Source organism: Lissotriton helveticus, chromosome 10 (genome assembly GCF_964261635.1).
Source record: "Lissotriton helveticus chromosome 10, aLisHel1.1, whole genome shotgun sequence".
Lineage (NCBI taxonomy): Eukaryota > Metazoa > Chordata > Amphibia > Caudata > Salamandridae > Lissotriton > Lissotriton helveticus.
This window is the reverse complement of record NC_136071.1, coordinates 913,540,658-913,566,377: the sequence shown is the minus strand read 5'-3', so window position 1 is coordinate 913,566,377 and position 25,720 is coordinate 913,540,658. Positions and strand designations below refer to the sequence as shown.

General features: G+C 47.3%; 1 protein-coding gene across 1 annotated transcript in view; it reads right to left on the bottom strand.

Annotated features, from left to right (window-relative positions):
- LOC144784136 (ferroportin-like) overlaps positions 1 to 25,720 on the bottom strand; it is a 91,377-nt gene that overhangs the window by 36,602 nt on the left and 29,055 nt on the right. The window contains exon 3 of the mRNA XM_078662816.1: positions 19,784 to 19,899. Coding sequence (XP_078518942.1) covers positions 19,784 to 19,899 — 116 coding nt within the window. The remainder of the gene's footprint in view (positions 1 to 19,783; positions 19,900 to 25,720) is intronic.

Below are 25,720 nucleotides of genomic sequence, written 5' to 3'. Positions count from 1 at the left end.
ATGTAACTGACCTGAAGCCCCACAGGTCAGCGCCATACATAGCGATGGCAGTGCATTTGGCAGCATATACTTTTAAAACTGCCTCAATGGGCTTCACCCCTAATTTACGTGAAAAGCCCAGCACCGCAGAAATGGAGCGTGCCAGGGCTGTTTTTTTCTCCAATATTTGTGGGTGCCACGTAGAACATTCATCAAAAACAACCCCCAAATAGGGAAATCTTGGGACTCTTGACAACTTATGCCCATTACAGTGCAATGACATCACATTTTTTTTGGCCTTCGCTTTATGGCCCACCACCATGACATGGGATTTACCAAAGTTAATACTTAAGTCAAGATTATTCATAAAAACATAAAAAGAGTTCAACAGGCATTGAAGTCCCACTGCAGTTCTGGCTAGGAGAGCGGCATCATCCGCATACAGTAAGGCTGGCAGTAGATGTTTCCCTGCCCTCGGGATGTCCTTACACACTGCGCCCAAGTCTCTACCTAAGTCATTTATATATAGTGTAAAGAGCAGGGGAGCAAGAATGCATCCCTGCCTTACACCATTAATAATACTAATTTTTTCCGTGCAGTTCCCCTTTCTGTCGTAACGGACCGTTGCAGTAAGGTCCCTATGGAGGTCAGCTAGGAAGTACACAATATTTGGATCTATTCCAATGTTAAGGAGCTGGCCCCACAACTTGGATCTGTTTACTCGGTCAAATGCCGAGGACAGATCCATAAAGGCAATGTACAAAGATCCTTGCTTAGCTAAAGTGTACTTCCCGATAAGCAGTTGTAAATTTAGGCTTACTGTAGAGGAGAAAGAGTATTAGTCTCCTCTAGCCAATCGGTCAGTTTACCTAGGACCACTCTCCCTAAAACCTTAACCGCGGAATCAATGAGGGATATAGGTCGGTAATTGCCAGGGTCACCCCTATCCCCTTTTTTATAGATAGGGACAATTACCGACTGAGTCCATGACTCTGGAATGCCTGTCTTAGAAATTCTATTAAAAACATTCGCTAAAACTTTGGACCAAAATAAAATGTCAACTTTAAAAAGATCAGAGGGAACGCCATCTGGTCCAGGAGCTTTATTACTGGTCATCATACCAATGGCCACGGCCACCTCTTCCTCGTTCACGATCAAGGTATAAGGCAATTGGGGGAATGCAATCATGCCTTCTACCCCCAAGGTCTCTTGTTCGTAAACGGACCTAAAGTGCGAGTGCCATTTGTCTTCTTGGATTCCACAATCCAATTCATTGTTACTCGGATCTGAAAAATAGGGTTGATTAACCACAGCCCAAAACTTGGCTCTATTTTTCAATACATCAGTTGAGGTCAGGTCGGCCCAGGCATCCTCTCTAATGTCGCGCCGCCTTCTTTCGATGGCAGTCTTATATTCTTTCCTGAGAGTGGCCACGAGCAATCTATCTACTGGTTTGGACTTGAGTGCTACCTTAAGTTTATGGTTGGCCGCTGAGCAGTTCTTGTCAAACCAGCCTTCCTTCCCTTGTGTTCTACCTTTACCCTGACGCATCAGGTTGGAGAGAATGTCGAGGCAAACCTTTTTATACGCCTCCACTACTTCACTATCCCCAGCCTGGTCATCCAAACATAGCTTTAAATCCTCCCTGCTACTAAGGCAGAGGTTACAGAAAAACTCTTCTGGAATTAGCTTACACCATTTAATTCTGCGTGCTTGGTCAGTCAACCGCATGTCATGTTTGTCTACCAAATTTGGGCAGCTTTCCTGTTAACAATTATGTTCTTAGCTTTTAATACAACAGGATTGTGGTCACTGAAGTGGGACCGCACAACCAAATAGCTACTGATTTGGGCTCCACAACTACTACTGAGAAAAATATAATCAATCACAGAGCCGCTGCCGTGGCCTATAAACGTGGGGATATCCTCATCACACCCATTTGGGAGTATTAACCCATTTTCGGCCAACAATGATTCTAAAAAAATACCCTGCTCTGAGTGTTCAAAATGGATGTTTTCCTCATCCGGGGGGCCAAATAACACATTTGGGGGGCATTTATCCTGACAGCAATGGACATTAAAATCTCCCATTAACAAGATGGTACATTCATACTTTATAGACTCTTTAAAATTGACCAGGAAGGAACTTAACATCATCAGGTTACTGACTGGACTGTCTCTATCAAAAGAATTATAAAAATTTATAACCAAAACATTATGGTAACCCCTATGAGTAATTAAAACTGCAAGACAATAAGGACAGCCAGTAGCTATTTGCGTATATATACCCGGGATTTTAGCAGAGATCAAAATAACCAGTCCCCCTCTGGCCTGCCCCCGCATTGATCCGACAGCCGGTAGGGAGAAAGTAGTAAAACCATCCACTGTCAGTATGTTTTGGGTGTCCCAGGTCTCCTGTATAGATATTATGTCCATAGATCCTATGAAGTCCCGCCAAATCGGATCATCCACTTTATTCTTGAGACCCGCAATGTTCCATGTTGCCAGGGTAATCTCCCGTCTGCCCGGTGCCTCATCCATTTTTTTGCACAATGGGGCCCCACCTTCGACGCCCTCGTCAAAGGTTGGAGTTAGATGTAACACCTGCATGTCCAAAATACTGTTTTCCTTTTGCAAAGGAGTGGGGGGAATGTTAAGCCTCTGTCTCAGTGGTGAGCCCTGTGTTTGTCAATCGACCCAGTACATGGTTGGCAGACATTCATAACGATTAGCAATTGGGCAGTTAAAATGATTATCATACCCATTTACAGTCTGATGGTGATGATATGGGTGACTATTCTGAGGCCCCGTGGCAAATGGGAGTGGTCTGCCTCTTCTTCTCCTAACCAAATTCCATTCCTCATCGCCACCCTCATCCCAGCCATAAGGTTGCGCCTCCCATGGGGGGTTAAACCTCTGTCTGGCTTTTTGCTCGTATGGGCCCCTTAACCAGCTCCATCTTTTATCTACTTGATTCCCAGGTAGGTAGAAATAAGAAAGAGGCCTAGCGGTAACAGTACTTGCTTGGTAACAAGAGGTTCCTCTACATATGTATTCTACCACCTGTGTGTTCTCAAAGGTGACCACGATGCAATCCCCTTGTAAGTTTTTTCTATTCCCGCCCACCCATGGGGTTCTCTCCACCATTAAAATATTGCTTGGAATATTCGGCGGTAGGGGATGATTTTTAGAGAGCCAATGGCACACTTTATTTTTCAGAGCCTGGTAGGATTCTACTTCAGATGGTGAAATTTCCGTGGCTCCAGTAAGAATCACTACATAAGGGCAGGCATCAGGGGGAAGATGGATGTTTCTTCGGGCCGCTGCCTTGTCTCTTGGGGCGGGTCCGGATTTGGGGTCGGGGGTGTGGGATCATTAGATTTGACTTGGGAAGTTGTCTTAGGTTTAGTTGAGTTCACTGTTTGTTTAAGATCAGGGATCTTTGTTTTAGCGCCTCCCATGTTTGAGGTATTACTAGGGTTCTTGGGAACGTTATTATTAACCACAGTGACGCTTTTACCAGCCAGAGATGGCTTGTTAGCTCTATTCGCCACATGTGGTACCTTGGTGTTCAGGTTAAAGCTTGGGGCACTTATATCCTTATGAATGTTTTTCAATACAGTTTCTAAACAACGTAGCCTAACCTCTATGGGTTCGAGTAGGGCTTTTAACATGTTAAAGATATTATTATTTACCGCGCTTAGCCCACTCCTATCCTGGCTACATTTGGTTAAATTGTTGACTTCCCCACTTAGTTCCAGAATTTCCTCCAGACTATTGTCTATAATGGTGTCGTCTGGAAGACTTAGTGGCAAGCCAATTTGTATCGAATGCACCCCCCCAATGTCATTTGCACAGACTGCTAAGTTATTATTCACAGTTACCGGATCTAAGATGGTTTTGTCCCGGTTGTGGGCAGTTTGTGCTTTCTTCCCTTTATGGGTGGTGGATTTATTGGCCTTTTGTTTAGGGATTGCCCCCTCTTTCAAACCCCTTTGATTTGTGGCACTGACCAAAGGTGGGTTATCTAGCTCATTACTGTCTGAGCCACTCTCTATCAAAAGGTTAAGATTAGGGGTGGCCTCCAAGTCCTGTTGTGAGCTTGGGACGTCAAAATCCCCAGCATTATGTATCATGGCGAGAGTATTGGGGCGGGACTCGATATTGGGCGTACGTGCCTGGGCAATGAGACCTAAAGAAGATCTCTTAGCCATTGCTAGGTCTTGGGACACCCTCCTGTCCATTAATACAATCCCCTCATCAATTAGAGCATGTGTGTGAACGATAAAGTCGTCCAGAGTACCAGTTAACTTTTTCGCTCCTGCAACAGCCATGCTTCTGGTCTCCCGACAATTCATGACAGACCCCACTAGTAATCACAAATAACAGTTAAAAATATTAACACTGTGATGACAGACCCATATGATTAGAACTTAGCAATGATAAACAAAATAACAACCCTGTTGCTTGGAGTGAGATATGTGCAAGCTTACAGTTTTCTGTGTCCAAATGTTACTGGGCTGAAGGTGATCGGTAGGGGTTGTGGCCCAGGCCAGGCTCCTCGGGCCTCTGAGGGCCGTAGAGGGCCCGCCCTTTGCCCGGGCTTAGCCCCGGGCGTCCCGCTCGCGTCCCGCGACGTGGGGGTGTCTGCTGCTTTATGGCGCCTGCGGCGCTCTCACTCCGCGTCAATTACGCGCCGCCGCGAGGCCTGGCGGGTGCTGTGGTTCCCGGAGCGGCGGCGCGAAGCTTGGAGGCAGAGTGACTCTCGGCGGTGGCGGCTTGGCGTCCTGAGTGCCCCTGGCAGTGTCGGCGTGGCAAGGTAAGTTTTTTGTCTCCCCCGCTCTGCCAGGGTGTCTGCTGCTTTATGGCGCCTGCGGCGCTCTCACTCCGCGTCAATTACGCGCCGCCGCGAGGCCTGCCGGGTGTTGTGGTTCCCGGAGCGGCGGCGCGAAGCTTGGAGGCAGAGTGACTCTCGGCGGTGGCGGCTTGGCGTCCTGAGAGCCCCTGGCAGTGTCGGCGTGGCAAGGTAAGTTTTTTGTCTCCCCCGCTCTGCCGGGGTGTCTGCTGCTTTATGGCGCCTGCGGCGCTCTCACTCCGCGTCAATTACGCGCCGCCGCGAGGCCTGCCGGGTGTTGTGGCAAGGTAAGTTTTTTGTCTTCTCAGTCATAAAGGTACTACTCATAAAATTCCTTTGCAAATCCCTAAAAATCATAAACTTACACAAAAGTGTAAGTTTACATTTGTGATTGAGGCCCCCAATCTACACAGAAAGAAGTACACGACACATCTCTATGTAAGGCACACAGGAGAGGTGTGTTAAAGCGTGACTTGTTCCAGACACTAATATAGCTATGGGCATATAGAGGAAGACCTGTGGCCAAGTCCTCTATATTGCATGCACAAGGATTGGCCTTCTATATGGCCTTTGTGAAGTACGCACAGGTACCTCTGGTGCTTCAGCATATAGCATGTTGAGGGCATATATCGGCACAATCTAAGCCTTCAACCTGAAAAATTATTAATTAGCCCCCAGACTGTAGTTGAAATATATGAGCCTTGAGGAAGCCTTGTGTGGACGAAACAAGTATTGACTGTTTTAAGATCATACATGTTGTGGAAATACAGAAAGGTTTAGTATATGCTGTGAAGACTGCAGACTGAACCATAGTGTGTGCTGCCTCAAAAGGAGTCTAATTTAATGTTTCATTTCAGTGAAAACCTACTCCAATAGTTTCTTTGAATCCCCAAAACATGAAGGTAAAAATTGTATGTATATATTGACAGTTCGCTTCATGGATTTCTAATTTGAACTGACAAAGTAGTTGGAAAGACCAGGTTCAGTTTCAGATTGAGGTTCTGTGAATTCTGAACCCGTTTTATAAATGGCATGGTTTCGTTACGAATTTGATAATAGCAAACCGTAACTAGTGAGTTCGGCAAGTACAAGTGATCTCGTCACGCTAGAATTACAGATTCACTACGTTTGTGGAGATTTCGTTCTGAACCGTGGGTTCCATTTTATGTATGGCAGCCATTTTGTGGTTGCCCTCACATAGGCCGATGACTTTGGTTGAACTAGTCTTTTAAGGACAATGTACACCTTAGCTCGAGTTCGTGCTGACTCCTGTTTGACCTGAGTGAACTGACCCTGTTGCCTGAAGCTGACCTTGTTAAACCAGTTCCTGCCCTTTAGCTGATCAAGATTAAGGATCAGAGCACAGGACATCGTAAAGTTTTACTGCACACAAATATGCCTTATCCTACTCTCACCTGTTTCTGCTCATTTCTTCATGGTCTATTTATGATTGGGTTGTGGCCTTTTTTATTATGGGTTCATTCGACCTGTCTAAAGAAGAATGTTGGGTTTAACCGATGATTGATCATGGGCTGGGCAACTGAAAAGTGGGTTTTACTGTCATGCGATACTTCTGGTGTGAATACATGTGATTGGACAGTTCGTATATGTTAGGTATTTGTCTGGATTGTGATTTTTGGCATAAAAAGGGATGACTTGCTTTGTAAAATTGAGCAGTCTCCTGAGAACTCATACCGTGATGATTTCTAGGACTTTTGTTACTGGCTGCAGCCAATAAATTTGATCTTTGACGTCACCACGAAGAGTCCCGTGTCTCTGTACCCTAAGACAGGTGAACCCGAAGACTTGGGCATGCCCCTGGCGCCACTGGGTCTTAAATAACCCGGTTCTTCAGTTAGCGCCCAATGTGGGGCGACTTCAGCGGTACCGGTCCAAGCCTGAAGATCGTGAGGAGCTTCGTGAGGAAATTCTGGAGGACGGCCACCACTTCATCGACCCCGGCATGTCGAACGTGGACTTAAGGTCTTTTCTGCGCGGCTTCCCGCTTTCCTGACGGCTACGAAGGACTGCTGCCCTGACTGTCGCCCTCTCTTGGACCCATTTGTGATGCTTTGTATGGCGAGACGATAGACGGGTCTTCTTGTGGCGTGACTGATACCTCAGTTAAGTATAAGTGGGTCGCTCCCAGTCCTTAGTTTTTGGTCCTTTGGTTCTTAGTTTGTTTGGTCCTTAGTTTCGATTTGAAAATTGCAATTTCCAAAGCCGAGGGTCTCGTATATTTACGAGTGTATCGGTAGAGATAATCCCTTGAAGTTTGAAGCTCGATTAGTGAGCGAAGATGCCTAATCATAGCAAATTTGGTACTTGGTTTGGTTGTGGTTGCAACAGGGATTCCCGATTGGAGGATTCGTGTCCGATACCTCCGGTTGGAACTCTGACTTATGAGCTCTATTCTAAACACGGCGTGGGCCCCATTACGTTCAATGAAGTATGGGTCCACCACACTAGAAAATATGGGGCCAGATGTAGGAGCCCTAATACCGGTCGGAAATGGCCGATTTGGCCGTTTCCGACCGGTATTAGGGTTTTCAGATGTAAGGCATGCATTTACAGAATCGGTATTTTACCGATCCTGTATTTACCGACTCGGTAAAATTACCGAATCGGTAAATACAGACTCGGTAAAATACCGATTCTGTAAATGCAGATGTAGCTGGCACATGTCAGAGTGCCACAGGGCTTTGAGAATCGGTATTTTACCACCCAATCCAATTGGGTGGTAAAATACCGAATCCAGGTGTGCATGCACATGTGTGCATGCACACCTGTGCCATGTGACACACAGATATGCCCTTAGGGCATGTCTGTGTGCCACATGGCGCACATGCCTATTTTTGGGGTGCCAGAGGGTGTCAAAGTGACACCCCCTGCACCCTTGCTGAAATCGGTATTTACCGAATCTGTAAATACCGATTCGGTAATGCCCATTGATTCCTATGGGCTTCAATGCCCATAGGAATCAATGGGCATTACCGATTCGGTATTTACAGAATCGGTAAATACCGAATCTTAACGATTCGGTATTTACCGAATCTGAAATACCTACATCTCCCCTCCTCTTTTTTACCACTTCTTAAATATCGATTCGGTATGAATCGGTATTTAAGAAGTGGTAAAAAAGATTTACCTACATCGGGCCCATTGTGTCTTACAATGGCCCCAACATGGTAGCTTTAATACAGAGATTTTAGACAATTGCGAAACTACATTATTTAGGAAGAAAGCCCGGCCGGCAATGTTTGACTCCTTTCGCCTTTGGCGTAAAGAAGCCAGACAACGAGAAATTAAACAAGCTAAAAGAGATAAAAGAGAAAAGGATGTATCAATAATGCAAGCTGCTAGGCAGTTTAAAGAAAACGAAGAAGATAAAGCAATTGAGGTGTCAGATAGGCAACGTTGCATGGCCATAGATAAATGTTATCCGGCCTTGCCGTCTCCTCCTCCGAAAGCGATTGAAGATCTTGAAAAAAATTCTTTGATCTCTCATTTACTGAGATTGCCACCTCCTTATGTGCAGGGTGCTACTGCGCCTCCATTACCACCGGTTGTTCCACCCTTTGTTGTTCAACCTCCTGCTGTTGTTCAGCCACCCGGTGCTCCACAGATGGTTTTACCTTCTCCTGTGCAACCCGCTCTAGGGTCGCCATCTTTGCTACCAGCTTTGCCTCAAACTCCTTTGCCTTCTACTTCTGCTTCTTCGACTCCGACTGTTCTTATGCCTACACCTTCTTTGCCTCAGAATATTTATTCTCCTTTTCTTATGTCTGCTTCTTCTCCTTCTGCTCGAAAACGAATGACCAAGACTGTTGTTAATCTGTTGTCTCCATTGTTTGGGTCATTGAATATGACCCCTGTTTCGGGACGTAAGCAGAGTCGTAGTCAGCTTCCTAGTTCCGAGGAACGGACAGTGTTGGATTTGTTGGCTCGTAGATGGATTTTGAATGCTTCAAGGTATAATTTGCCAGCGGTTATGGATGTTTTCTTTCAGTGGGAACCGCCTAAGCAAAGGTATGTTTTCGATGTGATGTGTACTTTCCTGCGTCAGGAATGGGAAGATAATGAGTTGGGTCAGATTCCGCAGGATGTGCTTGATGTTCAGTCAGATTTTGCTAAAGGGATGATAGTGGACACTGATGTAGAGACGATATTGGCTTTTAGATCTAGACTTCCGCCTCAGACGTTGTATGAACCTGATCCCTCTGTTAGGAGGAAAGTGAGACAGTATCCAATGAGAGAGGTCCCTCCACTTTGGAAAGAAGGAGACGCAACTGCTAATCCGCCTGTTTTGCCTCATTTTCAGCGAATATGGGTACATGTCCCTTGGAAGAGAGCAGAGTTCTTGGCTCTTAAGCAGACCTTACCTGATCCTCGTAAGAATCCTGCTGGTTACTACAAAGAGTTGTCTCAGACAGTAGATGCGTGTATAATGAATTTAGCCGACGTTGACATGTTGATGGGTAATGTAGTTCCGCAACCTTTGTGGGCGAAGATTCGTCATGAGAATCATGCAGCAGAGTTAGGTGATACTTGGGCGAATATTGTTGCTGCAGATGGTAGACAGGTAGGAGGTGCTAAACCTGAACCCTTAGTTGCAGAATTACCTGGTAGAATTATTACTTTGATGAAGACGATGATGCCTGCTTTACGAGTGAATTGGGATAAGTTAGCAGCATGCAAGCAGAAGAAAGATGAGAGTGTGTCTGACTTCTTCACTAGGTTTGAAGAGACGTTTATCGATCACAGTGGTCAGGATATGAGTACGGAAGGTGGTCAAAGGTTGTTCGTGGATAAATTTGTCTTTAATTTGCTTCCCGAACTTTCTAATAAGTTGAAGGACTCTGAGAATTCATGGGCATTTTCTTCGTCGGCCCAGATATTGGCTACTGCTCAATATTACGAGAATAGGGATAAAGATGAGAAGGATAAAGTAGAGAAGAAAACGAAGGATTTAAAGACGAAAGTTATTTTGCAACAAGCTTATCCGCCTCGTCAGAATCAGCCTCAGTTTCAGCAACCTCCACAATTTCAGAGATTGTTACAGAAGCCTGAGCCTTATGTTCAGCGATTCTTTCCTGGCCCGAATCAGTGTGCTTACTGTAGAGAGGAAGGTCATTTCAAGAATAATTGTCTGACTTTGTTACAGCGTGCGAATGGTGCACCTGGTCAGAGAGGTCGTGGTGGTTTTCAGCAAGCGCCTAGAGGAAGAGGTCGTGGTGTGATCCCCCAGAATGAGCGTTCCTCTTCCCTACAGAATTCTGCGAATTATTTTGATAGACAGAGTGTCCCGAGTGGTCAGTCTCCTCAGTACTATGTTGAGGATTACTATGTTGAAGGTGAGAGTGTTGGTTATAATGATAACTAGGACAGCCATGGACAAAGTAAGGGAGTAGTGTCAGTTCCAGTAGATCAGAGTGGACCGTATGTTGAAGTGATTACATCAGGTGTAGTGGAACCTTTTCTTTTGGATACTGGTGCGACAAAGAGTTCTATTATGCATTCTAAACTCCCTGGCGCACCTTTGTCTGGCTTGACCAATGTTTCCGTAGGATTTTCAGGCGCCCCAGTTCGTAATCCGGTTTCTAGTCCTTTGTCCCTTTCTATTGGCCCTTGTGAATTGGAAGCTCCACTTATTCTAACGACTGGTTGTGGTGAGAATTTTTTAGGATTGGACTTGCTGAAAAGATTGTATGCAACATTGCATTGTTCTCCTTCGGGAGTACAACTTACGCTTGGTAAGAAAGTGATTTCTCCAATGTATTTGTCTAAAGATTGTTTGCCACTGGAATTACGTTCGCTTCCTGAAACGCTTTGGGCTACAGGTCCAAATGATGTTGGTCTTTTGCAGATTCCACCGTATGTTGTTACGCTAAAGTCGAATGTTAAGTTGCCTCGTATACCACAATACAAGATCTCGAGTGATAGTGAGAGAGCTCTTTTAGCGATTGTCTATGATCTGGTTGAGAAGGGTGTGGTTGAGGAAACGAGAGGTAACATGTGCAATAGCCCGGTTTTGCCTGTTCTTAAGCGTACAGATGCTTCTCAGCCACCTGTGTACCGGTTTGTGATCAACCTTCGAGAGGTCAACAAAATTGTCGTGCCACAGTTTCCCGTGGTATCTGATATTACTGCATTATTGACTCTGATTCCTGCTTCGGCAGTTTGGTTTTCTGTCATCGACTTGAAGAATGCTTTCTTCAGTATTGCTATTGCTGAGGAGAGTAGGGATATTTTTGGGTTCTCATTAGGAGGACGAAGCTTCCGATTTAAGAGAGCTACCCAAGGTTATTGTGAAAGTCCCTCAATTTATAGTCAAGCGTTGAAAACTCAGCTTTACGGGTTTGTGTTACCAGTTGGTTCTACTCTTATTCAGTATGTCGATGATTTGTTGATTACTGCTGATGACGAAGAGATTTGTAAAGAGGCTACTTTTTCGTTGTTGCGATATTTGTCTGACCTTCATCATAAAGTGTCGCCTTCGAAGTTGCAATATTGACGCCAAGAGGTAACCTACTTAGGTCATCTCTTGTCGAAGGAGGGAAGGAAATTGACCCCAGAGAGAATTCAAGCGATTGCGCAAATGAGTGTGCCATCGACACAGAGAGAAGTTCGTGCCTTTTGGGTATTACGTCATATTGTAGACAGTGGATCCCCAGTTTTTCACTGTTGGCGAAACCTCTGTTAGCATTGACTCTGAAAGATGCTCCGTATCCTCTTCCTTGGTCTGATGAATGCCAGAAAAGTTTTTCTGAATTACGTAATGCATTATGTTCGGCTCCTGTGTTGGGTACTCCAGACTATAGCAAGCCTTTTACGTTGTATGTGCACGAGAGAGAAGGATGTGCGTTGTCAGTGTTGACACAATCTTTTGAGGACAAGCAGCGTCCATGTGCGTATTTCTCAGCAACGTTAGACCCAGTTGCTAAAGCATTGCCGAGTTGTTTGAGAGCTACAGCCGCAGCTGCCGTTTCTATTCGGCAGTCTGCTGGTTTGGTATTGGATAATACGCTGATTGTGATGGTTCCGCATGCAGTGGATACTTTACTAAATAGGACTAAGACACAGCACCTTACTAGTGCACGTCTTTCCGGTTACGAGTTGACACTGTTGGCTAGTCATGTTCACATTAAACGATGTAATGTGTTGAATCCAGCTACGTTGTTGCCGATCTCTACAGAGATGGATGCTCAAGAACAGCATGATTGTTTTCTTCGTACAGAGGAAGAAACAAAAGCTGGAGTGGATCTTAAGGACACTCCTTTTGAGAATGTTGATGGTACGCTGTGGGTTGATGGTTCGTGTTTTAAGCTTCCCAATGGTGAAACGACTGCAGCATATGCTATCCCAACTTTAAATACAGTTGTTGAGACAGCACGCATACCACAGAATTCTGCGCAAGCAGCAGAGTTGATTGCACTGACTAGAGCGTGTGTGTTGTCGGAAGGAAAGCGAGTGAATGTTTATACCGATAGTCAGTATGCGTTTGGTGTTCCGCACAGTTTTGGACATTTGTGGAGAGAGCGTGGATTCCTTACTTCTCATGGAACTAAAATTCAGCATGGGCAGTTAGTGAATGAACTTTTGGAATCTCTCACTCTCCCAAAGCAGATTGCAATTGTGAAATGTAGTGCGCATAAGAAAGTTGTGGATGATGTTGGTCGAGGGAATGCGTTTGCGGATGAATTTGCGAAGGAAACAGCGAAAGACATGATGAGCCGTATGTATGTTGCAGGACCAGCAAGATGGGTTATGGCTAGTGGAATGTGTGAAGACACGATAGAAAGTGTGAAGATGATTCAGGCTGAAGCTACAGAAAAGGAAATGAATGTTTGGAGAGAGAGTACGGGTATGTTGGATTCTACAGGTTGTTGGATTGAGTTGTCGGAACACCACAATGGTTGTTGCCAGACGCGTATGTGCTCCCAGTGGTTACAATGGCTCATGGATTGGCTCATATAAGTTTCGAAAGGAATATGTAAGTTGTTGGCCCCAGTTTGGCAGAATGCTGGAGTCCCAAAATGTGCAGAGAACGTGGTGAAACATTGTATGATTTGTCTGCAATATAATCCTGGTAAGGGAACTCCAACTCCAGCTGGTCATTTTGCTCCTCCGACGTATCCGTTTGAGGTGATACAGTTAGACTATATTCACATGGAGAGATGCAACAATCTGAAATATGTTCTTGTGGTTGTTTGCGCCTTTACTAGATGGATAGAGGCTTACCCCCTAAAAGATAATACTGCCTTGTCTACAGCCAAGGTTTTGTTGAGAGAGTATTTCCCTAGGTATGGATTGCCGAGAATTGTATGGTCAGACAATGGGAGTGAATTTGGGGGTCAAATCATGAAGAAAGTATGCTCTGGATTGGGAATCAATCAGAAGTTCCACGCAGCGAATCACCCCCAGTCTGCTGGACTTGTTGAATGTTACAATGGTACGCTTAAGCTGAAATTAGCTAAGGTACAAGCAAGCACTGGTCTTACATGGCCAGATGCCTTGCCGTTGGATCTTTTGTCAACAAGGACGACTGTGCATTCTCGAGTGGGACTTAGTCCGTATGAGATTGTGTTTGGTCGTCCAGCGAATGTTTGGGGAGTGCCTCGTCCGAAAGAATACAGCAGTATTGAATACCCTATGTTGGTGGATTACTTACATGACGTGACTGCTAAATTACGTGTTCTCCACCAACAGGTCTATGACAGTTTGCCGACAGCTACTACAGATCCAGGCCACGTACTTGAACCTGGACAGTACGTTCTTGTGAAGAATTTTCAGCGTACCAAGAACTTGCAACCTAGATGGACCGGCCCCTATTTGATTTTGTTGGTTACTAGAACCGCTGTTAGAGTAGCAGGCAAAAAGAACTGGGTGCATGCCACCCACTGTAAAAAAGTTCCTTTGCCTTTACCATATGATCAGTGGGTAAGGGATGGTATCGCCACTTCTGATTGTGAGAAGGTCCCTAGATTCGTTCCATTTAGTGATGCTCATTTGACATGGACACGGTCTGAACGTGAGGATGATGATGTTCTACAAGCTGCTGTGCCTCCTCATCTGAAGATTGACACCACCAATCCGGATCTTCTATTCAAAGATCAGACTGTGCCAGACAAAGAACGCTACGATTTGAGACCAAGAAAGATTGTACATATGGACAAATAAATATTTTCTTTTTATGTAGTGAAATTACACTTTGGCAGATCAAGAAACTTTTTTGTCTTTTTCTTTTTCGAACCACCATCCGGGTTCAGCTGTAGGGTCGCGGTATAAAGACTTGGGATTGCAAGCCGTGTAGACACAAGGTCGAGGGTTCTGGTTGGTCCAAGGGCGTTCCCTAGACTGACAGGTGCATTCCTTAGCGGAAGAGAACCAACTGCCGCGAACAGCACGGTTAGAGGATGGAGTTTTTTGACGCTGCCCAGAATGTTAGGAAAATGGACTCTAAAATCCGAATATGTATATTGGTTCGTAGCAAATGTTTTTTAATAATGTGTTTTTTAATGCTTTTGAATATTGCATTAGCTTGTGTGGGTTTGGTTTTCTATGCTACACAACAGCTGTTTGCACCTACTTCCCAACCTATGTCTTTTCCTACTACTGCTTCTTTACATTCTTTTCATATTTTACCTGAACACGAGCAAATTAGAAGGTCGGAATTTGTGAATAATTCCTTTGTGCAACTTCTCCATCAACACCAGTTAGTAGTGAACACCACTAATTGTTGGGTGTGTGGTCTTATGCCACATACTATGGATAGAGGTATTCCTTCTAGTTCTGCCATTCAGTTACAATGGGTCCGTATGGGCATATCAGACAATGTTTATTTATGCCATCGAAGCCTATCCCCTGCGTTCCATGAGAGATAACTCGAGTAATAAAGCCTTGGTGAAGGGAATTACAGATATGAGTAGAGATATTGAAACGTATAAGACTATTCCCAAGGATGAGTTACTAGCATATGTTGGTTGGAATGCAACCTGATATAGTATTAGTCTGGGTGAGAAGCAGAGACGAAAAAGGTCACCTCTGATTTGGATTGTACCCCATCGTGGTCATTTTTGTCTGCAAGGGAAAGGCAAGAATCCGAGAGCTCAGTTAGGGAAGAGTGTTTGTACTCAGACGTATGTCTTTGCGTCCCAAACTTCCCCACCGGTTTTAGCAGCTAAGGGCACGTAATTTGTCTAATATGATAGAGCATATACATGGTTGTTGCATATGTGTTGCCTCCTACGTATACTGCTGCTGTAGATTACAACAGAACGAGAGTTGTTAGGGGTGTCTTCAGTGAGGAAGATACTACGGGACAAGAAGTGGGAGACTTTTTCAAGGGTTTCCTACCATTTTGGGGACCTATGGCAAACAGTAGAAACATCCGGCAATTATCGAGAGTGGTTGAATCCACCATAAATGAAACTGCCGGTGCCCTTTGTAATCTGACTGCTGAGCTTCAAGCGGATCGCCTTATGACATTACAGAATCGAATGGTTTTGGACGTCATACTTGCGGACCGAGGTGGGGTATGTAAAGTGATCCAATCGAGTTGCTGCATTTTCATACCAGACAATGCTCCTACAGTATACCAGGCCATTTCTAAGTTACATAAGATCTCTGAGTCTATAAATGTGGATAAAGGAGATTGGTCGTTGATTGGATGGTTTTGGGAACTGTTATCGACCTGGGGATGGAAGATTCCGCTTGCTTCCACTTGTTCCTGCCAAGTGGAAGCAAGCGGTAGTTTCCCCGATCCTGAAAAAACCATCTTTGGATCCGTCGAAACCTGAAAACTACCGCCCGATATCTTTGCTCCCTTGGCCGGCCAAGGTCATGGAGGCCCATGTAAATCTGGCCCTCACAGAGCATATGACCCAGGTTAATGTCCTGGATCCCGTGCAGAATGGGTTCCGTGCTGGTCACAGCACCGAGACGGCCCTTCTGGCAATGGTTGAGCACTTGCGGATTGTATTGGATGCAGGTCAAACGGCAGCGCTTATTTTATTAGACCTGAGCGCTGCCTTTGACACTGTTTCCCATCGCATCCTTCTACACCGCTTGCAGGACATTGGCCTTGGTGGTTCAGCTCTGCAGTGATTCCGCTCCTTCCTTAGTGATCGCTCCTTCTGCGTTGCCACCCCTCCCTTTCAGTCCAAATTCCATCCGTTGGACCTGGGGGTGCCTCAAGGCTCCTCGCTGAGTCCCACGCTTTTTAATCTGTACGTGCAGCCGCTGGCTGAAGTCGCCAGGCAATGGGGCCTAACCATGGTCTCCTATGCCGACGATACTCAGCTGGCGGTTACGATCAGCGGGGATGCCAAGAAGGATGCCCTCAGGTTCCGCAGTGGACTGAGAGAGGTGGCCAGCTGGATGAATAACAACTGTCTCCAGCTGAACGCATCAAAAACGGAGGTGATGATCGTTGGAAGGGATGCGGACCTCTGGGGAGATGGATGGTGGCCTTCTGAGCTGGGAACAGCGCCAGCCCCTGTCCTGGAACTCAGGAATTTGGGAGTATGGCTTGACCATACGTTAAGCTTTGTGACTCACACGAAGAGAGTGGCGGCCTGCTGTTTTGGAGTATTACGCGGGCTAAGACCCCTGCTCAAATTCTTCGATGCTCCTACAAGACAGCTGGTCATTCAAGCGATGATTATTTCTCGCCTGGACTATGCTAGTTCACTCCTTTTAGGAGTGAACCAAGCTGAGATTCTCCGTTTACAGCGAGTCCAGAATGCTGCGGCTAGGGCGGTGGTCGGCTTGCCTCGGGCTTGCCCTACCTCCAACACTCTGCGGTCCCTACATTGGCTCCCGATGAATAAGCGAATCCAATTTAAAGCCCTCAGCATGGTTTTTAAAATTCTTCGTGAGTCGGCACCTTTGCTACTTAATAATTTGATTTCTCCTTATGTGCCAACTCGCTCACTTCGCTCCCTTGGACAATCCTTGGTGGTTGTGCCTCGGTTCAGACTCAGCCGGATGGGAGGACGCTCCTTCCGAGTGAAAGCTGCAGTTCTCTGGAATGCGCTCCCCCTGGAAATCCGTCTTCTGGATGATCTAATATCTTTCCGTAGGGCCTTGAAAACTTTTCTGTTTTAAACTCCCCCTGTTTTAAGTGCTCTGTTTTTGGTGCTGGTTTTAGTGTTGTGTTGTGTCTGCCTTTCCCTTGCGCCAGGACGCTCCTTTGCTGGAGCATCTGTGCGCATTAAAAATGTTACATAACATAACATAACATAACATGGTTTTAGCGATTCTCTTCTCATGTTGTCTCTGTGTACAGTGTGGCCCTGCCATATGTGGCCTTTGTACTACTACGTGTGTGAGAAGACCTGTCTCGAGAGAAGTCCTGAGTAATAGGATGATGCTCCAGCAGCATCTTGATGATCTGATGAATATTGACATCGACTCAGACGCAGACTGAGTGATTGCCTATGTAAGGGCAAAGGGAGGGTCTGAGGTTCTGTGAATTCTGAACTCGTTTTATAAATGGCATGGTTTCGTTACGAATTTGATAATAGCAAACTGTAACTAGTGAGTTCGGCAAGTACGAGTGATCTCGTCACGCTAGACTTACAGATTCACTACGTTTGTGGAGATTTCGTTCTGAACCGTGGGTTCCATTTTATGTATGGCAGCCATTTTGTGGTTGCCCTCACATAGGCCGATGACTTTGGTTGAACTAGTCTTTTAAGGACAATGTACACCTTAGCTCGAGTTCGTGCTGACTCCTGTTTGACCTGAGTGAACTGACCCTGTTGCCTGAAGCTGACCTTGTTAAACCAGTTCCTGCCCTTTAGCTGATCAAGATTAAGTATCAGAGCACAGGACATCGTAAAGTTTTACTGCACACAAATATGCCTTATCCTGCTCTCACCTGTTTCTGCTCCTTTCTTTATGGTCTATTTATGATTGGGTTGTGGCCTTTTTTATAATGGGTTCATTCGACCTATCTAAAGAAGAATGTTGGGTTTGACCGTTGATTGATCATGGGCTGGGCAACTGAAAAGTGGGTTTTACTGTCATGCGATACTTCTGGTGTGAATACATGTGATTGGACAGTTTGTAAATTTTAGGTTTTTGTCTGGAATGTGATTTTTGGAATAAAAAGAGATGACTTGCTTTGTAAAATTGAGCAGTCTCCTGAGAACTCATACCGTGATGATTTCTAGGACTTCTGTTACTGGCTGCAGCCAATAAATTTGATCTTTGACGTCACCACGAAGAGTCCCGTGTCTCTGTACCCTAAGACAGGTGAACCCGAAGACTTGGGCATGCCCCTGGCGCCGCTGGGTCTTAAATAACCCGGTTCTTCAGTTGGCGCCCAATGTGGGGCGACTTCAGCGGTACCGGTCCAAGCCTGAAGATCGTGAGGAGCTTCGTGAGGAAATTCTGGAGGACGGCCACCACTTCATCGACCCCGGCATGTCGTACGTGGACTTAAGGTCTTTTCTGCGAAGCTTCCTGCTTTCCTGACGGCTACGAAGGACTGCGCCCTGACTGTCGCCCTGTCTTGGACCCATTTGTGATGCTTTGTATGGCGAGACGATAGACGGGTCTTCTGTTGGCGTGACTGATACCTCAGTTAAGTATAAGTGGGTCGCTCCCAGTCCTTAGTTTTTGGTCCTTTGGTTCTTAGTTTGTTTGGTCCTTAGTTTTGATTTGAAAATTGCAATTTCCAAAGCCGAGGGTCTCGTATATTTACGAGTGTATCGGTAGAGATAATCCCTTGAAGTTTGAAGCTCGATTAGTGAGCGAAGATGCCTAATCGTAGCAAATTTGGTACTTGGTTTGGTTGTGGCTGCAGCCAATAAATTTGATCTTTGACGTCACCACGAAGAGTCCCGTGTCTCTGTACCCTAAGACAGGTGAACCCGAAGACTTTGGGCGTGCCCCAGGCGCCGCTGGGTCTTAAATAACCCAGTTCTTCAAAATGTCTTGTTGGTTACAGGACAGGATGAACATCCAAGTCCAACGGAGGACCAGGATACGCCCCAAAGTGTGGCAGATGCGCCTAAATATCAAAACAAATGTTGATTTTTTTTATATAAAGGTTTCACAAACCAGTTTTTGGAGCACAGTTCTCAGATTGTGGACCAAATGCTTAAATAGTTTGTCTCCCTTTCATACTTTCAGCTCCTGTTTCTGACTGCCGTCAGCTAGTTGTTTGCGTTAGGCGCCTTGACGCCCACTGGGCATAGTTGCGCGTTACAAATGCCATTTCATTCATTCATTCATACTTTAGGGGGCCTGAAAAATGGTATGCCTATTTAGACATTTATAGGTTTTGGCTAACCACAGTTAAGGCCTGCAAAACAGAATAAAACTAACACGAGATACGATAATGTAGATATATTAGGCACTGGACATTAGCCAAATAATCCACATGGTATAGATGATGTACCTGGCTTAGTACATGCCATTGTGGTATTGTAAGAATGGTTACTTTACACAACACGTTTCTTAATGACAATCGCTGTGCATGCAAGGTGTGCCTTCAAGCCATTCCATGTCTCTACTGCATGGGTACTGGACACATAATATCACGTGCAGGCAATGACTCTGGATACCTTTTTATCGGTGTTTTTGTTCAAAGTAAATGCATGTCTTAATCTGTGGCCATGTGCTCTCTGTACATCTCAGGTCCAACACCACCTGCAACTGACCTTGCTTAATGGGCATTCTGGACATCCAGTGTCCCATTCAGATACTTTGAAAATGTATGACTGCCACTGACCGTGTACTGTGATTAGTGCATTTGTGTGTGGAGTACATTGCCCATTACTAGCCACTGAGCCATGTGGTTTCAAGAAACACTGGCCAAGGCCTTTGAATGTGGAATTGGTTTAGTGCACATGTATACAATATAAATTACATACACAGATTTGAAAAAACAGATGTCAGCACAACATTGTCTCAAATATTTAAAGGAATATGAACTCACAGTCAGCCAGCCTTGCCATATTTGTTCAATCTCACTTTTGTATGAGAATACCAGCATCAACACAATGCAGCAGGCAGTAACGGATGAGTTCTGAATGAAGAGCGATGCGTGAGCCACTGTAAAATAAGGCATAGATATTTGAATAAGATTAAGTGATATCTGTATATATAATCGCCATACAAAATCTGTTTAGACATTTCATTGTAGTCTTAGTTTATCAGTCATTTAATAGCACTCATTATCTTTCTGGTTCACTACATTTAAAATTCTCCAATTAATTTTCACCTCCGGCGAAACAACTTTGAAATCAAATAATTGTATTCCTATAACCCCACTGATGGGACTCAATTCTCAGTCCTTTCACTGCCATTAAAGTAACTTAGATGATTGTCTTTGGTACAGTATTATTGAATCCATCATAGAACACTAAGGTGGATTTTAAAGTTTCTAGACCTTCCCCCAGAAGTGACAGCAGTGTCTGGCTGGATCCATTGTAGAACATAAAGGTATATTTTAACATTTCTAGACCTCCCCCATGAAGTGACAGCAATATCTTTGGTACAGTCTTACTGGATCCATACTAAAATATTAAGGTGGATTTTAAAGTTTCGTGACTTCCCCCATGAAGTAACAGCAGCATTGGCTCTTGGAGGGTACAGGTTAAATTATAGCAAAGGTGCTGATTTACAGTTTACCCAAATACTCCTGTGTGCAATTGAAAAGTGTACAATCTACAGCCACAGAGATTTTATCGAATCAGCCTTGATATTCCACTCTCTGCAGCTCTTTGTACTCTCCAATGGATGCCTATTGTCCACAGGACCTAGAAATATTAGGTGTTCTAATATGCCCTCACCTTTTTAACAAACTTGTTCCAGCATTATTGCCCAATACAAAACCGGTGTCCCACTGCTGTAAGAGCCTATTGCGAAATGTACCTTAAAACAGAAATGTCTAGACAAGAGGGAATTATGGTCATATCTGTGGACACAATTGTGGAATTTAAAATTGAGAAGCACTTCTCATCTACCATAACTTTTGGAAACACTGCATTTTCTGCATACCAATTAACAGAACTGTTCTAAAGCACTGAGCCTTCATAAGGTACTCAAAGCACCAAGACACTTGTTTTGTCACTTTAAACCTAGTTAACGTAACATTACATACAATAACTTAAGGGCGGACAAATTAAACTACCCTTGTGAAATTGAGCAATATAGTGAAACTTTGTCCTTTGCAAAGACGGAACTTCACTATGCAGGGTACCGTTTTCCCCTCGGTCACAATGAGTTTCCCTTCACCTTGATAAGCAGCAGGGAAACACAAGAGCCACTACAACAGCCACTCTGCAGCCACTTTCTCCCATTCCCTAAGACTTCTGGAAGCAACCAGTGGGATGATTGTTGCTGAGGATGAATGGGCAAAGATAAGTGTCTGCTGATTGATACTCTTGCACTCCTGGTTTGCAGCAGAAAAACCCTCACTGTCATGCATGGTCCCATAATCCTGGAATTTTTATGGTCTGGCTCAACAGTGCAGCTGTCACCAGATAATTATATAAGAACCACCAGGAAAGGGGCTTTGGCTCCGGAAACATGTCGGGAGCCAGGAGTACATGCTTTGATTAAGAAGAACTTGTGTGCTTCCATAAAAATGTGCTTTCTCCCCACACAGCGGTGTTCATTTTGTTTATCTTTCCAGCTGCTGTAGCGAGGGCTAGGCCTAGTTTGCGCACATTGCTATGTTAGGATAGGCTTATTAGAAGTTTAAACACCATTTTACCTTTTGCTGCTGTTTGCACACAACACTGCATATAGCTGTTTTTGTAAGTTAGGCTGGGTGAATAGCTTCACATGAGAAAGGCTTGTTTTCGGCATCCCTTGACTTACATCGTGACCCTAGTCTGTACAGTGAGTGCTAAATCCTCCAAGGTTATCATAACAAGGTAGCTGATGTTCGGACTGATTGGCTCATGTTTTAGACATAACATACCTTGCAGCTGCAAGCCAACGGAGATTCTGGCACCTTTAATATTGCACCGTAGGCAGGATTTCACTTGGAAGAATCCCGTTTCCAGAGAGACAGCGAGCGTTTGCAGATCCTGATGTGATTCACTCTTGAGGATCTTAGAGGTATGAGGTCCCCCACACAAGCCTAAGAGACCTTCTATATTTTATGAAAAAAATAGTTCCTAGCTAGGGAGGGTAATATAACTAGGCACTATAAGACCTGCTCTCACCATCATTGTAAAATGATTTCTCCTTTTGTGTTTTATGGGATTATAACAATGCTGATCATATTATCTGAAAGAGACACATTAGTGATAGAGTCCTTACCTTAGAATATCCCCAGGCGTCAGACTGGATCCGGAATTTTTTTGCGTAGCAGTACCCTTGTGCGTCGGTAGGCGTCGTCTGCGGCTCCGCGTCCGTCGTCGGCGTCGTGGGCACCGTGGGCACCGTGATGATGTCGTCTGAGTACTTAGACGCCGCCTCCGCGTGCTGACGTCAGTTCTTCTTTTTTACGCGCCAGCAGCGCAGATCCGGAAAAAGTGGTACCTTAGTCACTTTTTGACTAAACTTTTTTGATCTTTTGATCATCCTCTTTCGAAGTCTTAGACTCCGAAGGGTGCCGGTAGGGATGCCAGGTTTTAAGCCCTGTGAGGATTGCGACCGGCTGATGTCGGTCACCGACCCTCACCGGGAAAGGAGCCATCGGAGCTCCGGGAGTCGACATCACTCCTCAGGGTCGAAGTCGTCAGGTAAGCACAAGAAGTCGAAGAGACGTCAGCTCTTCCGACTCCCCCCGACGCTCGCACAACGCGGCCGGGGGTTCAGGTGACACCGCCCACGCAGCTCCGTCGGAGTCGCAGGCGCCGCGTCTGGCCCCATACCCTCCGGTCCCTGGGCCACGCGCGGCGCCGGAGGAGATCGAGCGGTTCCTCATGGCCATGAGGTCCCTCTCTCCCCCGACGGGCTCCGCGGCGCCTTCGGGCCAAGCGGATCCGTCTGGGGGACCTAGCGGGGTGGGGGCTTCGGCCCCGACGCCGACGCCGCCGGCGCCGCAGGCCTCCGCTGGATCCGGATCCGGGTCGTCGCCGGTGGACTTAACGACCTCCCCGGCGCTGGTCCCTCAGGTGTCACCCCCGGCGCCGTCCTCGGGCGGTGCCGTCCCCGATGCCTCCCTCGACCCGGTTCCGGCGCCGGAACGGCGCCGCTTCAGACGCCGTTCGGAGAGTTCACTTTCCATGAACCGGCCCCATCATTTGCTGACCCTGAGTACCAGGAGATGGGTGATGAGGAGGATTGGGAGGGGTCTGAGGACCCTCTGGCACGTGAATGCCAGTCTCAGGAGGGCTGGGCAGGTGAACTTGGAGAGGCTAGTGGTATAGACACTTCGCCGGACACTGGCTTTGTCTCACCTCCTACCGTGGCTACGGAGGAGGGGGCAACCTACTGTGTGGTGTTGATGAGGGCGGCCAAGGCCTTGGGCCTTGAGCTCCCCGTCGCGGCCATGAGGACTAACCTCCTCACTGAGGTCCTTAAGCCGCAGTCATGCTCAGCCGAGCCTCTGCTGCCGTTTAACGAGGCCTTAACCGATGTTCTTTTGGGCACTTGGTCCAGGCCCGCTACTGGTTCGCCTGTAGATAGGAACGTGGCCAGACACCACCGCCCGGCCCCGGGCGACCCTTGTTTCCTGTCCACCCACCCCACCCCTGAGATCCTGGTGATCCAGGCCTCAAATTCCCAGACCGCATTCCCGTCGGCGCCACCTGACAGGGAATCCAAGAGGTACGAGCAATACGGCAAGAAGGTATTCTCCTCCCTGAGTCTGGGACTGCGGTCTTCCAACACCGCGTGCCTCTTGGGCCGTTACACCCACTCTCTGTGGGATACAGTCGCGGATGTGCTGCCAGAATGCCCGTTGTAGGTATGGGCTAAACTCGGCCAAGCCCTTGTGGAAGGCCGAGATGCGGCACGTTATTCGATCCGGTGTGGACTGGATACCACCAACTCTCTGGGCAGAGTGATGGCAACGACGGTGGCGATTCGTCGCCACGCCTGGTGGAGGTCCGCCAACTTCTCGGCCGATGTCCAGAATACACTCATGGACATGCCGTTTGATGGCCGTCACCTTTTTGGCGACAAGGCAGACCATGCGCTTGAGCGCTTTAAGGACTCCAGGGCTACGGCCAAGTCCTTGGGCCTCTCGGCCCCGCGCCAGTAATAGGCTGCCTTTCACTCCTTTCGTGGCCACGGAAGGGGTGCACCCACACGTGCTGCCAGCCACGCTCCGCAGGGTAATACCCAATGCGGTGGCGGCCGTGGAAACCGCCGTGGCGGCGGTTGGGGACAACGGCGAGGTCAGTCCACACCTTCCCCCGCAGCATCCGCCTCAAAACCCTCCTACTCCGTGCTTTCAGGCCCATGTGACGCCAGTTGGGGGCAGGGTTCGCCATCACCTCCTCCATAGGCGCACTGTCATGTCAGACAGGTGGGTGCTGCAATCGTCCGAAGGGGCTACTCCCTCCCCTTTGAGGCGACCCCTACAGCCATGCCACCGCAGTACCACCGCGTATCGGGGGATCATTTGCGGCTTCTGCAGGAGGAAGTTACGGCCCTCTTGGCCAAGGGGGCCATCGAGCGCGTTCCTGGGCCAGAAGTAGGGTGTGGTTGCAACTCCCCCTACTTTCTGGTACCCGAGAAGGGCAAAGGGGGCCTACGCCCTATCTTGGACCTACGGAATGTCAACGGCTTCCTCCGGAAGGAGAAGTTCAAAATGCTGACACTGGCTCAGGTCTTAGCTGCCCTGGCCCCAGGAGACTGGATGGTAGCGTTGGACTTGCAGGACGCTTATTTCCACATCCCCGTCCTGCCGGCCCACCGGCGTTACCTGCGGTTCACGGTTGGCCACGAGCACTTTCAGTATACCGTGCTCCCCTTCGGCCTTACCAGCGCCCCACGGGTGTTCACAAAGGTGATGTTGGTGGTCGCAGCTCATCTGCGCAGGTTAGGGGTTTCAGTCTTCCCCTACCTCGACGACTGGTCGTTGAAGGCGGGCTCGCCCCAAACAGTCGTCAGCCATCTCCAGACAACGGCCGACCTCCTGCACCAGCTGGGGTACTCCCTCAATGTGCCGAAGTCACACCTGTGCCCCTCTCAGTAGCTCCTCTTCATCGGAGCAGTTCTGGACTCGGCGCGGTTTCGGGTTTATCCTCCCGAACAGCGGGTCCGGGATATTCTGGCTCTGATTCCACTCTTTCAGTCTTTATCCCGGGTCTCGGTCAGGTTGACGCTGCGGCTTCTGGGGCTGATGGCCTCCTGCATCCTACTGGTGCATCACGCCAGGTGGCGGATGCGGGCTCTGCAGTGGGACCTGAAGTTTCAGGGGGCCTAGCATCAGGGCAACCTGTCCGACCACGTCCTGATCTCGGAGGGCACTGCGAGACAACTGCAATGGTGGCTCACGGACCGCGATTGGGTCAGCGGCAGATCCCTCTCCCTTCCCCAACCGGAGCACGTAGTTGTGACGGATGCGTCCCTCCAGGAATGGGGAGGCCACATGGTAGAGGCGGTGATCAGAGGCCTCTGGTCTCCGGCGGAGGGCCGGCTCCACATCAACCTTTTGGAATTTCGGGCGATTCGTCTGGCACTGAAAGCATTCCTCCCCTCTGTCCGGGGGAGTGTAGTGCAGGTGTTCACGGACAACACCACCACCATGTGGTACTGCAACAAACAGGGCGGGGTGGGGTCGTGGACCCTTTGCCAGGAGGCTCTGCGCCTCTGGCAGTGGCTGGAACGCCGGGGCGTGACCCTGGTGGCTCAACACCTGGCAGGTTCTCTGAACGCCAGGGCGGACGAGCTCAGCCGTTGGTGCATGACCACGAATGGCGTCTGAACTCGGACGTGGCGCAAGGCCTCTTTCAGCGATGGGGAG